Here is a 17,119-nt window from a genome sequence, read left to right as displayed (position 1 = left end):
GGGTGTGGGGGAGGTATTGGATGATTGATGAACAAAACCAAAAAATAGCAATTGCATTGGGGTTTTTTGTTCCTATTGAGAGGAATAGCTTTAGCATTTTTTGTTCCTATTGAGAGGAATAGCTTTAGCATATTTTGAAAGCAGCTATTTGTGCTCTATTGACCATGAATAAGATGATCGACCCCATTAGAATATAGTATACATTGGTGGAGAGAGTAGAGTAGGATCATTTTTGGAGAGAATAAAATTTGCTCCCTTTTACCATCCTGGAATTCAAGGCTTTGGAACACTTCATTAATCCATACATTAGATGTTGAGAATTTTATTTTCCATCATTAATGCTCATGTGGCAGAGGATTGTAACATATTAACACTGTTCCTGTCCCTGGGTACCATATCATGTTTTATAAGATAAATTTGCCAGATCAACTTCGTACAGGAATGGTGCTACTTAGCTTTTATGTTGCTCCTTGATCACGAATTTTGTTTTGTGTATCATTAACAGGGAAGCAAGAAGTGTGCACTAAACACTGATTCGGCTCAATTGTTGGAACTTTTTGAACCGAATATGTTTGCTTCCTTGTGTTGCTTTTATTTATGTGGTTGTTTTATAAGCTAACTGAGTGCTTTTTGAAGGAGAAAACTTTTTTGTTGAATTTCCACGTCTAGGATAGCCTTGTGTAGAACAGTTTTCTTTGAGGAGTAATATATTGATGATCATTTTTGTCATCTTGATAAAGTCAGCTATATGGAGAGGGAGAGATTGAATTGGGTGTTGCAAATTAGATTAGGGTGGAAGAAGTAGAGAGTTTTTTTTTTTTTTTTTGGGTGTGTGAGAAAGACATGCTCCTAAACTGAAGCTAGAATTTTATAAAACAGATATGAGCCAACCATGTTTGTTAAGCTGAATGTTGCACAACCGAGGAACAACAGAGAAATATTATTGATGTGCTTCTGATGGGAATGTTAAAATGGATAAGTAGCACAACTTGACAGAACAAAATAGGGTGATAATTGCTGTCATAGTAACATAGTGACAACTAGTTAGGAGTTCTTTGGTGCAATTTGAAGGTGTCAAAAGAGCAAAGCAAGCCACTGACAGATTGGGTTGAAGTGATAAGAAGGTAGACAATTTATTATGAATTAACAAAGATATTTTTTACTAATATGGGTGAAGAAGATTTGTGTAGCCAACCTAGAATTGTTGGGGCTTAGGAGTGATTCTTTGTAAATGTCATTGACAAATAAATCATACCTTCATGGAAGGTATTTCGGATAGAACTTTATTGAGAGGGTGCGCTCTTCATTGAACAAAATAATCCCTTTTCTCAAAAGGATAAGAAAAAGGTGATTAGAAAAGAAAGAAGTGTGAGGAGATGGAAGGGGGAAGAAGAAGAGAAGATGATTCATAAGTACAGGACAAACCTGATTCAACTGAACCACTCATGTTTTTTCTTCCTAGATTCCTGCTTTTTATAGAACCGGCTGATAACTGGAAAAACCAGAGCTGGATCCTTTTAACGTTAATGTGCTGTTTAGGTTGTCGTACCATGAACAGGCTATGACAAGAAGTATCAAAAATTATTGAGCTGAGCTCATCTCACTTGCCATTTGGCAATAGAAAGAAGTAACACGAAATTTCTAACATATGCTGTTTCATATGAGAATTAATATTTATTAAGATGAGGGGTTCTTCAACTTATAGCTGACTTTTCTATTTGCAGCAGGATAAGGGTCGGCCATTACCCAAATTCGGTGAGTGGGATGTAAACAATCCTGCATCAGCCGAAGGGTTTACAGTCATATTTAATAAGGCTAGAGATGAGAAGAAGACCAACAATGCTGCAGGTGGAATGTCACCTGGAAGAAATGATGATGCATACAAACGAAATGAGAGTTATCAGTATGCCACAAAGGTATGATTATGGCATGTGTTTAGTTAAGATAGACATATCATCGCTTTATCTCTACCTAATGAATCTCCCCTATTCCTTCATTGTATTTGGCAGAGAAAATGGTTATGCTGTGGTTGAACCTGCACTGCTTTTTGGAGCCCTGAGACCCGTGAACATGGGCGTTGTGGTATAGTATTGTGTTTTTCCTGATCCCTCCCCCGGCAGACTGATGAAGTGGGGAATGTATGGTGGTTATTTACTCTTTTACCTGCAGTGTTTGTTCATTTTTTCTGATTTCTTGTTCATCTCCTTTTATGTTCCCCAAAGCTTCTTATATTTATGTACCCTAGGAGGAATGGAAGAAAAGTAATGGGTATAAAAACATAAAAAATTTCTTGCTCTTTGTTTTTGTTTTGAATTATGTCAATGATTTTGAGTTTGTTTGTTCATTTGTTCTGAACAGTAATATTATTTATAAATGTATACTATGATTTCTAGCTAAAAATGTGGATAATAGAAAATACAGGGCGTTGCATGGTCAGGGATCATGTCCAAGCTTTGGCCATATCCAAATGCTCTTGTTGTTCTCCTATGTTAGGGTGGAACAACTTTCCAGTTGGTTCCCCTTCAAACTTTATAAACTTGACTGAGCACCTAAACGAAGGTTAACTTCTCTCGGATCAAAGCAGGTACCACCAATGAGTTGTTGGCTATTGATTTTCTTGGTTCAGAGTTACTACCCAAGTAATGCCATCTTAATCGCTTCTGCAAGCTCTAGCACTCCAACATAACCTGAAAAAATAGCCACGGCAACTATGGCCATATTCGTTTTGATGGGTTTCATGATATTACATATCATAGCTTATGGGAGTCTGGTACCCGTGCCAGTGCAGTAAATGAAGCTTGGGGTGAACTCTGGTACACACGTTGCAGTTGTGGTGGAAGTCACGGATTTAGGTCACAGTATCAGTCACTGCCGATACTGATACCAATATGTATCGGATCGTATCATCATAATTCTATATCAAAATATCATTTCTTTTCATATATCCATACCATTTCAGCCGATCCCTATCAGTCAGGTATTTGATATCGGTCACAGGTTAGAGCTGATATTGTCAATCTCATACTGATTTCTAAAATCATGGGTGGAAGGGGTAAAAAAATCCTCTACAGGAGGCAGTGAGGCAGTGAGTGACTGAAGATTCAACGATTGGGATGGATGAAGGACTAACCCAAGGCAAGAGTGGTATTTAGTTAAGAATCCAAGTGGAACTGTTGCTACTAACAATCCTTTGTTGTGAACTATGGCAAACTTTGTTTCATTTTTATGGACATTTGGCAGTACCTGTATGACAGACAGGATGGACTTTTCATCCTCTGTGCGAGCATAACCTAACTGCCAGCTCTTGGACAATTTTTTCATTCTATAATTATATTTTTGGGGGAGGGTTGGGCAATGCTTGTCAGCTTTCGTTAAGTTAGCCGTATGCATTAATCATAGGGCTGGACATAAGCCGGCGAAGGAATCTTTTTTCAAAGAGGGAGGAGAGGATGGCACATGTTATGCACTTTAGTTGAGTGCCTAGTCTTTTTCCTTTTATCTTTAGTAGTATTAGTTTTGAAAGAGAAATAGGTATGCCACCCAAGTGCTGCATGATAGCAGGCAAAACGATGGGGCATTATACAAGAAACATAAGGGATTATTTCAAAGTGAGAGAGAGAGACTCAGCACCTAGTAGCCTGCAGGTGGCATACCCAACATTTTTCTAATTTTATATTACTTTTCAAATAAGAGAGATTTGGGTCATTATAAATAAAATGGGAACAGTTCCCTACAAGGCAGTGGGGCACCTGCACCATCGCAGAAATCAATAGACGTATTAATAGAAACATCAAGAGGTGCGGGACTTTCCCTTTTACGAGGGGTGGGACGATCATTTCATTCCTTACTACATTTAGTTGCAGGTGTCACGCTGGCTTTAAGGCTTCTAGCATGCACCATGTAGCAGATGTTCAGCTTTTACCTAAAATGTACTTAAATGTTTTGAAGCTAATCTTCTAACAGAACCTGAAGATTCAAACCTATATTGCCATATGACAATGCATTTTTCTGTAAACGGCTAGTGTAGAGCTACATGGTAGTTTTCAGCTTTCTATTTCCTCACCACCCACCAGAAGGATATTAACAACCCCCCCCCGGGTTCCAGTATGAATCAAATCAGAATCGACCAGCAATTGATTCCAACAACCATAGAATCGGCTCTCAATATGGAAATGACTAATTCGATCCCAAAAGCCCTAGAATTGGCCAACCCAAAATGTCTAGAGTCAGGATCGGTAACTTTTTTTATGGGAAATTCTTGGAATGCTAGTCTGCTTTTCTCGATGTTCTCCTCATCACTAACAAGTCATATTCTGCAAATTCCAATTTTTTCACACTGATAAATGTTGGTGTCACCTCTAAAAAAAAAAATGGGCTCTAGCTTCCAAGATGGCTGCTAAAGTTATTAAGTCTGGTTTAATTACTAATCCAATTGAATGCTTAAACAAGTGTATTTTCTTATCTCTATGCTCATACTATCATACTAATGGCATTTCTTTTGAAACTTCAATATGCACCCAAAATTGAAGATCTTTTTCTGGAGAATAGCTCTTGGAGGAATCCCCACCAAAGACACATTGGGTATGGGTGTAGATCCAACATGTGGGCTCTGCCATAATCAACATGAGTCCATCTGGCAGGCTTTCCTCTCCCGTGAATTTTCCAAGAGAATCTGGGTGGCTGACCCATTGGGTCCAAGAACTGAAATTTTATCTGCCTCTTCTTTCAAGAGTCTTGTTATGTACTTCTTTAATTCTACGACAATACTTGACAACGATCTGAATAATTTCTTTAATATTTTTATCCTAACATACTACTTTTTATGGTCACATAGAAATAAAATCCATTTTTCTATTCACCTTATGAAGCAATGGACCGATCACTACTGTCAACCTATCCTACAATAGTTGATCTCCTTCCAACTTACTACCTCTGTTACACCATGCTTTCCAATTTTGTTACAACAAATACTTGTTTGTGCGGGTGTAACCAACTATATCAATAATATTTCTGGTTAAGTCACTTGTATAATCAACAACGGAAAGTAGGTCTCATTATTTGCCGATTACATGATGACAGAAAAAATTATTGAAGCGCATGGGGCCTTCTTTTTGAGATAAAACAAGCACAGAGTGATGGGTGAAGCATAGGAGAAATATGGAGTGATTCGGAGGAGCTAGATCTCTTACTTTCTGCAAGTAATACCACATCGTGACCTTGGAGCGTAGTCACGGTTGGATGTTCATATTTTTTTTTTGTATACTTCTTTTTGGCTCAAGCCTATAAATGAAGTGGTCCTACTTATGCGTAACATAGCCTATATACTTATGAACAAACAATTTCACCCACACATCAGTAATCCAGACATTGATGTAGTCGGCTACATTTATTTTTAAACAAGTTTATTGTCTTTTCATTAAAAAATAAAAAGAAAACCTGATCTCATTCCAATTTTTGAAAGAGTGCCCACCAATGACTCATCTGATTAACTTGATGAGTAAGACCAAAGTTAGCAAAAAGGGGAACAACAAAAAAAACAGAAACAAACAGTACAAGTTTTAAACGGGAAAACTTCCAAACATTACTGTCATACAAAGGGTCTAAAAACTAGAGAACGGTAAAAAGAATAAATGGTGTGTGGGTTCTAAACATGTAGATTAAGAAGAAAAATAAAAACTGAAAAAACACCAGCATACTCATATTAATTAAGGAATTATTTGATAAATGCATCCATCAAATATTCAAAAAATTATAACATTCAACATTAATGCATATATATTCCCTGACTCATTATAAGTTCTAAAAAATCATTGAAAATCATCTAACACCAATTTTAAATTCATACATCATAACAAAAGAAAAAATATCCAAAATCTTATTTATCAATGAGGATTGGCTATGATGTTTTTCATTGTTGTCAACTACACACTTTCAAATGATGCATGTTCAACTGGAATTGGGAGTCATCACTTTAGAAACACTTTTCAAATAAATGAATCATTTTGTAGCTTAATTTTGGGGTCCGCGCATTGATTTTTAGTTGAAGGTGATATCATGAGAAATTTAGACCTTCAACTTCATGTTGACAAAAAAATCAGGTCAATCAGTTCGGATTAAAAAGATATTTTAGTTAACTATTATGTTCAACAAGTCTAAAATCTTAAAAAACGTCTAAAAAAAAACGTGTTTAACACAGTAATGCTTAGCATTTGCCGTTATTCTTCATTTCTTTACGAAACATCCGAAAGAACGTGTTTTAAATGATAAAAAAATGAGAAAGCCATTTTAAATACAATTTTACTAATTAGGAGTATGAGTATATAAGCGTATGCTTCGAATGCAAGAAAATGGGAGGGGGGGGGAGGGGAGGGGAGGGGGGTGAAACAAAAACAAAATATAATAAGACAAAAATAAGATAAATTTTTGTACACAAAAAAACCTCAAAAAATCCAAATTAAATTATGTTTATTAATCAATAAAAAATAAAATTAGAACCTTTAAATGGACTAATTTCACAACTGTTAATTCTACTCCCTCAAGTTCCCCATTTTCCCCTAATGACTCCATATCCTCTACACTCCTTCCGGAGACTTCCGTTATTTGAGGGAAGAGGGGAAGAGGGGCAGAGTTTTAAACAAGAAACAATTTCACGATAGTGACTTTTTTCCACATCTTTGGGCGAGTGGCGGTGTGACATGGAATGACAGAAGATTAGATTTTCCTTCACCCTTTTGGATAAGAGTGACTTGAACATAACATAGCCATTCTTAGGTTGTGATTCCATATTTTATATTTATGAGGGCTTTTTGTTTTTTTTTATTTTTTGGGAAGGGTATAGGGAAGAGGGTTTCCCTTGATGCAAAACCTTCTCACCCCAGAGAAGATTAGGTCCTCACTGCACACAAATTTCTCCCATCCATAAACAATGTCAGGGTAAGCTAAAACAGAAATTTAGAAACAGAGCAGTGTTGAGCAGCATGTGTAAAATCAGATATGGGGGGCAAGGATGTATATAATCCTTTCCTAACAGCTTTAAGGAGACTCAAATTTCCAAAATTTAAAAGAAAAGGTAGGATGTCCAGCAACAATAAACAAATAATTAAAGTAAAGACAATTCTACAACTCTCAATCCTTTTGTCTTTCCTTTGGTTCCTTACAGTTTACATGACAAATAAATTTATTACCTTTCACGAAAAAAAAGACTATTAAATTTATTACCAGATTGCTGGATCAGAGCCTCTAATTTCCACATCCTGCCACTCTAATCCCTTCCAGGGTTGCAGGGTTGCAAGGTTGCTAAGAGATAGGGAGCTAGACCTAGCGCAGAAGCACCTGAAGTAGCTTAAAAAGCATAATTTACTGGATGGTCAAATTTACAGGCAGCACCAAACTTGCATATGCCATATCGATGATAGTGCGTACATATGCTCTGATCCTGGAAGGCACAAGCAAAATATCAAAAATGGTAAAACAAAGCACCAATTGAGAGAAGACGAAGATGACGAGGAAGAAAAGTTCAAAGTATCACGGGACACAGGATTCAACCTATAAGACCACCTGGGCTGAAAATTGCCAAATGCCCAAACAGAAAGTCCACAAATTTCTTGGAAGACATCACAAACTCATTAAAAGGCAAAAAGTAAAGTGATAATAGGAAAAGGGGACCAGTTTGCAAACTCATCTATTTTTATGCTAATTTTCACTTCTTAAATGTACAAAATAAAACAAAATATATTAAGAATAATAATTTTAAAAAAATAAATAAATAAATTTGAATGCCTGACAATTGAAATATAATACACAAATTCTCAATCTGTCAAATTCAAATCAACTCCTCTCTCGTGACGGTTAAACAGGCATGAGAAAGGGGTTATGCCATTCTGGATATAAACATGGCAGAACTCTGTTTTCTAAACATAATTAAAAAACTTTACATAGATCCATTATATCACAAACATAATCTATAGTTAAGTACATGTCACCCGAGTGGTCACGGCATGAAAGCAATGGCCAGCCATCATGATGCCTATAAAAGGCAAAAGCCCCAAAGGATAGTGCCATATTCTAGATCCTTTTCCATATTACAAGTAATGTTCCTCATCTTCAGGGTTTGGATGCCATACAAAAGGCAACTAGTCGCCTTGGGTATCGAGGCCTTCCTCGTTGCCTAAGCGATGCCTTGACCACCATTCATATTTGATGTAGATAAGTCACTTGGGCTTATTTTTTTGCAAATAAGTCTTGGGTTGTGTTATGTATGTGTTAGGCCTTTGATCGCATGGGTTTTCTTTGAAATAGACCACTTTAATGGGCCTAAAATATGGGTAGAATGTAGGAAAAGGGGATTTAATTCATTAGTTTAATTAGTTGTTATTTAATTCAATAAAGGCCCATTAGGCCATTGGTTGGTCGTAAAGTCCTATATGGACTATTAGTTAGTTAATCCTACTCCATGTTGAAGTTATAAAGCCTAGTCCTAGTACTATTTAAAATCCTAGTTGTACTAGGAATGTCTAGTCCTATTTGGGAACTAGTTCCTAGTTGTATATTATGCCCCTCTATAAATAGAGGAGCCTATATACTCAATTTCAGATTTGTATGAAAGAAAGTATGCAACTAAATGCTTAGAACAGCTGAGATAGTTGTGGGTGAGAAGCCCAAGCTAAAATAGCCACTTCCTTTATTCTCTTTCACCCTTCTCAACCCCCCCATCTGTTCTATTCTTCTTTTTCTATTTTATTTGTTGTAACATTCAAGAGGTACAATTCAGATTCTGTTAGAAGCTATTACAGTCCAAAACCGACCAGCATCAGTGAAGATTTTAGGAGAGAGATCGATCTCCATATCTCCCTCCTCTGACCTCTGATCTGTAAACCATTTTAAGGGTGTGTTATAGGCTGCTATTAGACCACTCGGTCCTCTTCTTAGAGCTGTCCAGATCTGTCCAATAGCTATTCTGAAGAATCTTGAAGTTTTCTCTCTCCTGGGTCAGAAAATCAATAAAGCTCGTAACTTCACAGCCAGCCTTCGAAATCCTCTCAACTTTGGCGTCCCTAGGGACTATCTACGCCCAAGAGTGCAGCTCAATCGGACTCCCACAGACCTGCCCGCACCTCTCTCTCTCCAGCTCTATAGCAAGTCTTTCTCTCTTCTATCGGGTTGGGTTTTGAGTTGGTTTTGCTCCTGTATGGATATTGTATCCTTGGAGGTTTATTTGATGGTCTTATTTATTTGTTTCCTGGTCCTATTTGTATTGTTTGGGGTTATAAACTGCTGGGGTTCTTTCTTGTAATCTACTCCTGCATTACCGATTCTCCATCCTGATTTCTGAAGATCAGACCCTTAGATTGAGTTAAGAGTTAAGAGTTCTTTATACGCTATTCCTCCCTTATTTGCTCCATTCAATCCAACTTTGATGACTATCAGATGGCTAGATTAAAATCTGCAAGAGTTTGTCTTTACTTTCTATTTCTGTTTTCCAAACCTTCTATTTTCTCTCACTGTTAGTCTTCCAATCCCCCCATTGGATCAACTTGAGATTTGAGGCATTCAATCAACCATATAGGACCTCCCCTCGACTTGACTTCGGACCCCATCTGAATTCTGGATCTAGAGTTATTTGAGTTCTCCTCGCGCCTTCTATTTTTGTCCCTTACTTTCTAATTCTGTTCAAATAGTTTTCTGCAGATCAGTCCATTGTATAAGTCCCATTTTTGAGCATATAACCACCAGGAACCTCAACCCATTCGACCTAGTTTCCAACCACACCTGGTTGCTGGTCATTAAATTATTCAATTTCTCATATTCTGTTCTGTTTAACTTACTGTTCACTGTGATTCCGTCCTACAATTTTGTAGTCCATTAATCTCTCTACAGGTTAGTGTTCATCAATTTCGGTTACAAATCTTTGTGATATGCTCACAAGATTACATTCCCTTACCATGTGGCATATTTTTTATGCATGCAATTGGTTCCACATAAGTGATGGCTCTATGCCCACCTCACTCATCAAATTTCAGCCCACAGCAAGCATGGAAAAGGGTTAAAACGTTTCACTTATGACAAGAACATCGAATCAGTATGAAAGAATCTAGTGGCATTTCTGTAGTGTCACTATTACTTTGAACACAATTTTAACACACTTTCCCTACTTGTTTTGAGCCACAATTTGCCCAATGAGATGGGTGTGAGGTCCTCTATCACATGGACCCACCCATGTTTGCCAATGTTATAGTTCTGTGACTAGAATCGTGGTCTGAAATAAAAAGGTTGACTCCATAATGTACATTTGTGATTTGTTTATTGCTAATAATTAGTCAGGACACAAGGAATTGAGTTCCCTGATTTCCCAACAACTCCACCACATCCATATGCAGGACTACTCTCATCTTCCCATCTCAAGGAATTATTACACTTTTTAATTTGAAGCACTCCACACCCAGGGGGAAAAAAAGGATGCAACAATGAAAAGGTTTTAAGAGGATATAATTTAAGAAAATATATGAACTTGATGTTGTTACTAATGACAATAATGTAACATTCTGGAGAAGCAATCAAACTAAAAGGAAAAATCAAAAAACAACTCACAGGTCTTAAAGGCAGGCCCATGGGACTGAGTGTGCATGCTGACAATTTTGGGACCCGGTTCTTTGGATGGTTATACTTACACGCCGACCTATATTTACAGTCCCCAGTTTTCATGAAGTAACTACACTCCGGTTGGCCAGGTCTCTCCGGGAATTCATCCAACATGTGTTGTTGATTATGCCTAGAGATGTCTGTTCTGTTTGTCGGATTGTTCGGAACTAAAGCCAGAGGTGGGTGTACGCTTCTTTCTGGAGAGTATGCTGGAGCCTAAAAAAAGAGGAAAACAAATTATATATGGTAAGACAAGAAACTAGCACAGCAGATAACATTTCAAAGGAATTTAATTGGGAAATATTAGGCAAAATACTATGTTAAAAATAAAAACAAAGATTAAATGCTCTTATAAGTTAAAAGAAAATTATTTACTATAATTAGAGAAAGCAAATATATATATATATATATATAATCTAGTTGGGAAAACTTGTCATATTCAATGATCAATGCATACAAAAAATCTGTAACCAACGAGAAAATAGAAATAGAAAACCCACAGTACTGCATTCAATTAGCAGAAAGGTTTGTAATGAATATGATCAGCCAAAGAGATTCTTAGTTTTAAATTGATGGTGCTAATAATGCTTCCACCTGGAGCTGGCAAAGATAACAACCCATCCAATATAGAAGCCATCCATGACATCTCGAAACAAAATACTGAATTTCTGAGCAAACAAACAAACAGAGGAGCTTAAATGATATTTCTAAACTTAACAGGCTATAAGACTAGTGCAAAAGGCTAATCAAGATACTGGAACTGAGTAACTTCATTAGATACTTCAACATTATCAAAAATGGAACAACATTTTGGTTTCAAAGAGAACAACAAAAACAGAGCATTTGAGAACATAGAAAGCTTCACAGCAGGTTGATGTTCAATCTAAGCTGCTCTATAAGGGAGAATATCCCTTCTTGAGGTGTATCTCTCATATATTGCTTTGAAAAGGTGGTTTTATTTGATGATGTTGTAAACTAGCTGAGGCTTTGCCTCTTATAATTTTTTTTGTTTCTCGTACCAATAAATTCTCACCCATTAAAAAACAAGGAAGAAGCATTGAATTAAATAACTTCGCCCAAGGGTATCAGGCCATCAGGGTACAGTTTATGTTGAAGAGAGCAAGGTGATCATGGTAACATTTACCTGATAACCATTCCACTTAGGATTTGGATGCACCCCTTGAGGCGGAAGCATCATTGGTACATAAGAATTGGCAGGATCTAGGTAAGGAACAGTCTCATTCGGTGGAGAAGACCAAGATGCTGAAACCGGTTGTGATCCACCTGACGGATGTAATGAGACAGAACCAGAAGGAATATCGCCTCCTCCAACAGCAGTAGGATCAGGATGATGAAACCTGCAGTTGGATCCATACTTGCAGGAACCAGTACGCATATAGTACGGGCACTCTCTTTCCCCCTTTGATAGAGAGAGAACATTACCACAAAACTTCAGTATACTTACTCAAATAGAGCTGAATAAATAGATGCTATAAATCTAGGCTCCATCTGGTTGCAAGGGAAATAAAGGCAAGGGAAGTAAAATCAAATCAATACTAAAGTGGCAATTTTTGTAATCATTAACTAATGTGATTGTGTAACTAACTCCAAAACATTCCAAATATGGTTGCTAAATTTGACTTAATTTTGCAATCAAATCCCTTTGATTTGAATGAAAAATAAATATTACATTTGAAAAGTATAACTAACAAGTAGGGTAAGAGTTTTAGGCAGGTTGCACAATCTTAATTAAAAAAAACTTCCACTTTTCTTTTAAAAACTTAATTTGCTTCCCTTCTCTTCCATTTATTTGCAACCAGACGGAGCCATATGAAATGTTAGCCTCAATAGTTAGGTGGAACAAGAAAAGGAACTGGGTAATTTACCAGTCTAATTGGCAAGCCAAGAAAGTTAAAATCATGTGGAGGTGCAGGTGGTGGTAGTGGTACGACAGGTTTTTCCCGTGAATGATTGTATCTACAAGCTTTTCCGAACTTACACCCTCCAGACCGCAAGTAATACTGCAACATCAATAACATACCATAAATAGAGGAATATCCATTATTGATATAACATTTATAAACAAGCATTATATGCAAGGAAAGATTAGTAGCAACTTACATAAAAAGCATACAATGTCATATCAGAAAAATCCTTCTAAGTTATTCCTATTTGAGGACAAAAAAGACCCACATAGACAAGCAGTAATGAGAAACAATAAAATGACTTATGCCAAAGCATTGCCATCAGTCAAACTCGATCCCAGCTACCAACACACATACTTCCCTCTGGCCTTCCTGCTGGCACATGCACGCACATAGTAGGAAACCCAATCTGATGTATAAAACGTCATCCAAGATGGAGTTATTTTCATGCCACACTATATGGACATGCATCCCTGGTGCAGATCCGGGGTCTAAAACCCTATTCGGTTCACTTATGGGCTCACCCAATAAACATAAGTCCAAAAAATAGAAAGGCAATGGCAGTCTTGTAATAACCAGAATTTCTATAGGTTGAATTGGTAGATAAAGGGCGAGGACATAACAAGGGATTGTATTTATTTGTCATGGGCTGACTTGGAATCAAAAGGTCACCAAGGACTAAATAGAATAAGATGAGAAGAAAGGGGCAGTTCTAGAAATTAATGGGTTAAACGAAACCAGGTCAGACGAAACCAACTTTAGACACGAGATACCATGCAATAGCAGCAAATTGATTCTCCAGCAACAATTGATCCAAGACAACTCAGAAGTAGAAGACACAACAAAATCAGGTATGCTTTACATCAAACCTTCATTGAAACCCTAGTTCTTATTTTTCTAAGGACTAGAGCTTTACCAATAGCATGATACCTTTGAACGACTCTCAAACCAACAACTTGTTAAGCTTTGATACCACGTAAAGAGAATAGAAGAAAAAGAGAGTGATAGAGAGAGAGAGAGAGAGAGAGACACGCGATTATTGAGCAAAGGGATTCCTAATCAATTATATTGGGGCTACCCTCCTTCATTTATTAAATAGAATAGCTATTACAAGTCCTACTAGGAATAGGAAAGATATCTATTACAAGTCCTACAAAGAATAGGAAAGAATAGGAAATAATAGAAAAAAGGAAACTAATACTAATTGCTAACTTCTAATTATATTCAGTCCTAATAGGACTAAGACAGTCCTAATAGGATTAGGAAAACCTAAGGGAGGAGTCTGCGACTTGCCTAGACTCCTCCTTTCTCTCAATAGACTTCTAACACTTCCAAATATGCCCAATGAATTGTTTTACAACTTACAATCATATTAATAATAAAATAAACTTCTGAAAGATAGTAACTCATAAACTAAGAAACTAAAATAAACTCAAATTGGTAAAGCCAATATCCTACATAATCTACCCAAACAAGATAAAGATTATAAATTTATTCCCAAAAATAAATCCTAGACACTTTATTGCACAACTACGAAACTTGGATCCAGTTCTTCGTCCGGGTTCTCAAATGGGTATTATGGGTTAAGCTCGGTTCAAAGAACTGCTCCTGCATCAACCTCCTAAATGGAATAGAAAGATTCAGGTGACATGAATCCTAGAAGATGATTAGATGCAGCAAGGCTTCATAAATCTTATAATCTCAAGGCTTGGGGTGAAAAATCTGGAGCCTGAAATATTTAGGAATATAAAGGGTAAACTTCAGTTTATTACAATCAACAGGAATGAGAGGAATCGGATAGGGTTGATAGTGCTAAGATGACCATAGATTGAGAATGGGTGAAGAAAAATATGTCCAAACAAATGAAACCCAAACCCAATCAGACTTAGCATCAATAGGCCTAACACATCACGCAGATTAGGGAGAGAGAATTTATCTCGCTTCTAATTAAGACAAGTTGATTTCTCTTCAATAAATCAATTATGTTGTCTTGAATTTTTATGAAAATACCAGCTTCGACCCATTAAAAATATGAACAAGAAGAAAAAAGACAAGTAACAACAGCAGAGAATACAGATTCAAAACACTGGAAAAAAAATGTTCCAAATGATGGGAAAATGCCCAATCTACCATATAAATAATCAAAAACACTAATAAGGGTTTTGTGGATTGGATGCATATCCTACAGCCATTGTGTTGCATGCCAATATGAGTTTTTTAAGTGAAATGAAAGGTCCAGCTATCACATGTATCTTGTACTAAAGTCTGTTTACACTTTGGATTCCAAAATGAAAAGTTGATCCAGTGGAATACAAACTCCAACCTCTTAGATAAAGACGTGGTGCCTGATAGAATATTGGTCGCAGGAGTAGAATTAAGTAGAAAAAAAGGGAAATTCCTGAGATTTAAACAAAGAGGATTGGACCCAACCCAAATAAAAGACTAGAAGCCATGAAGTAAAAAAGATCATTTAGAATAAATTCATTAAAATTTTCAGGGAACTTGCAACTCACAGCACTCAAAGAAAGAAATGTTTCTTATGAACAGAAACTAAAAACAACCAAGCAAAGTAGTTAAATAATTACCTTGCACTCTTGCTGCCCCATTATCTCGGAAAGGTCTTCCTTCTCCTTAAAACCCTTTACATGAATAAAACCATGGACATCAAAATAAGAGAAAACGAGTTCAATCTTTGCAGTTGAATCAAAGCGCCAATGTAATCAAAGTTCATGACAGAAAACTGCCCAGTCAAAGTAAATCAACCAATGACAAAAATGAATGAAAGAATGCCCAAAGAAGGAAAAAATTTTGTTTGTCAACTTCCAGTAAAAGCCAGCTTCTTGAGGTAATCATGAGTGCAGGACAAACCAGAAGCTAATATATCAGAAACGACATAACTGGCTATTCCCACTCCATCAAAACCGCCCTAATACTACATGAATAAGGTGTACGCACACGGTCCTGGTCCTAGATCAAGAGGGTTGCAGGAAGAGCGAGAGAGTTTTGAGGGGGATTAGGGCCAACAAAAGCTAACCTGCCTAGATTCCGGCGAAGCCGATCTTCGTCCCTGCACAAAAGAGTGGTCGTCCATCACTACAGGATCACTAAGAAATACGTTGAAGAATAAACCACTACAAGCATTAAAGCACGCTCAATCTACAAGCTAATCAGCAAACGGGTCGAAATAAAAAGAAGTACCTGGTTTTCCGTCCTAGCAGGATGATTGTACCTGCAATTCGCTCCATATCGACAACTTCCGGTCCGAAGGTAATAGGAGCAATCGGGGGCATCTGGTCTCTGGGGATAGAGAATTTTTGTAGGTTTTGTATCCCTAACCAGAGAATCCCTACCGACCATAAACTCCTCAAGCTCATCATATTCGTCGCCGTTATCTTTGTTATCGTCTCGTAAATCAACATTTTGAAACTCTTCTTCTAGAATTTCCACGATAGCAAGCGCATCCTCAGAAGAATAACCAAGATCAGGAATGACAGCGGCAACTTCCTCGCCATTATCTTTGTTGTTATCTTCTAGATCAATAGTTTGAAACTCTCCTTCTAGAATTTCTACGGGAGCAGTCACATCCTCAGTAGAATAAACAGAAGCAGGGACAACAGCATCAACAGTGTCAACAGTAACAGCAGGATCCACAGAAGAAGGAGAAGCAGGAGATGAAGGAGGTGAAGGCGAAGAAGGAGATGAGATGTGTATTGTGAACTCCTCCTCTTCCTGGGTTTTCACTTTGAACACCGACTCCATTACTTCTTCAACATTTCAAAAATTCGAACCCTAATTAACCGGAGAGAGAGAGAGAGAGAGAGAGAGAGAGAAGTGAGAAAGCTCTTGCGGAGATCGAGAACAGGATCAACGTTACTTCGCCCACGGTGAGAGTGAGGCGAGAATCTCTTAACTCACGGGTTATATGAGAAAACATTCCTTTTTTTTTTTTTTTTTTTGGGCAAGATGTTACCATGAGCTTGATAATAAAAGAAAATTACATCAACCTCCCTTGGTATACTTCATCTCCTGAAAATTCATTTATTACATTTAAATCCAAAAAATTAACATCGGAAGAGGAATGGTAACTTTAGACTACAAAAAAAAACATAATTATTCTCCTACTTTTTCTTCTTCAATAAACTATCGGACCCAATGAAACTCAAAAATCAACATTAACCAAGACAATATCAGCTAAGGTACTTGAAATCCAGCTAAAAATAAATACCAAAAAAAGGTGGGGAAAATTAATTAAATGTTGAAACAAACCAAAATCGAGTAACTCAACCACTAACCAAAAATAAGAATAAGAATAAAGAAAGAATAAAAAACACAATTTAGACACAGCTACATCTTCAAAAATGAAATTCACACTTTTCGTTCTCTCCCATCTCCGGCTGAGTTTTGAAGTCAAAATTTTGTTTCTTTAAGACTTTTCTAATTCATCGTTTTGGTTCTCATTGGCTCCCAAACATTAGAAACATTTGTTTTTACAATTTGCATCGCAGAAAAATTATAAACCATTTCAAACTTGAAAAGGATTCTTACTAGATTTATGC

The 17,119-nt window shown here is 36.9% G+C and overlaps 2 protein-coding genes across 2 annotated transcripts in view; one reads left to right on the top strand and one right to left on the bottom strand.

Annotated features, from left to right (window-relative positions):
* Positions 1-2,400, top strand: part of LOC122060802 (protein NOI4-like) — a 3,110-nt gene extending 710 nt beyond the window's left edge. Inside the window, exons 2-3 of the mRNA XM_042623906.1 lie at positions 1,725-1,916; positions 2,010-2,400. Of these exons, the coding sequence (XP_042479840.1) occupies positions 1,725-1,916; positions 2,010-2,033 (216 nt within the window). The 3' untranslated portion in view covers positions 2,034-2,400. The remainder of the gene's footprint in view (positions 1-1,724; positions 1,917-2,009) is intronic.
* A 4,675-nt stretch (positions 2,401-7,075) lies between these two features.
* Positions 7,076-16,457, bottom strand: LOC122071891 (zinc finger CCCH domain-containing protein 43-like). Its single transcript, XM_042636351.1, has 7 exons — positions 15,762-16,457; positions 15,598-15,630; positions 15,149-15,202; positions 12,525-12,659; positions 11,783-12,058; positions 10,588-10,854; positions 7,076-7,435 (listed from the first exon to the last, which is right to left on the bottom strand). Exons 1-7 carry the CDS (start codon positions 16,320-16,322, stop codon positions 7,343-7,345), a joined length of 1,419 nt encoding a protein of 472 aa, XP_042492285.1. The 5' UTR covers positions 16,323-16,457; the 3' UTR covers positions 7,076-7,342.
* Between the last annotated feature and the right edge of the window lie 662 nt (positions 16,458-17,119).

Source organism: Macadamia integrifolia, chromosome 2 (assembly GCF_013358625.1).
Source record: "Macadamia integrifolia cultivar HAES 741 chromosome 2, SCU_Mint_v3, whole genome shotgun sequence".
Classification (NCBI taxonomy): Eukaryota; Viridiplantae; Streptophyta; class Magnoliopsida; order Proteales; family Proteaceae; genus Macadamia; species Macadamia integrifolia.
Note: the sequence above shows the minus strand (reverse complement) of the source record. Positions and strands in the feature narration are given on the sequence as shown.

Bases quoted from the DNA above. Each gene is read 5' to 3' on its own strand.
- LOC122071891 (XM_042636351.1), bottom strand. From the start codon at position 16,322: ATGGAGTCGGTGTTCAAAGTGAAAACCCAGGAAGAGGAGGAGTTCACA. The intron at 15,203-15,597 runs GTTAGCTTTTGT...ATTCATGTAAAG, and splicing joins CTTCGCCGGAATCTAGGCAG to GGTTTTAAGGAGAAGGAAGA. The intron at 12,660-15,148 runs GTAATTATTTAA...TTGATGTTGCAG, and splicing joins TGGGGCAGCAAGAGTGCAAG to TATTACTTGCGGTCTGGAGG.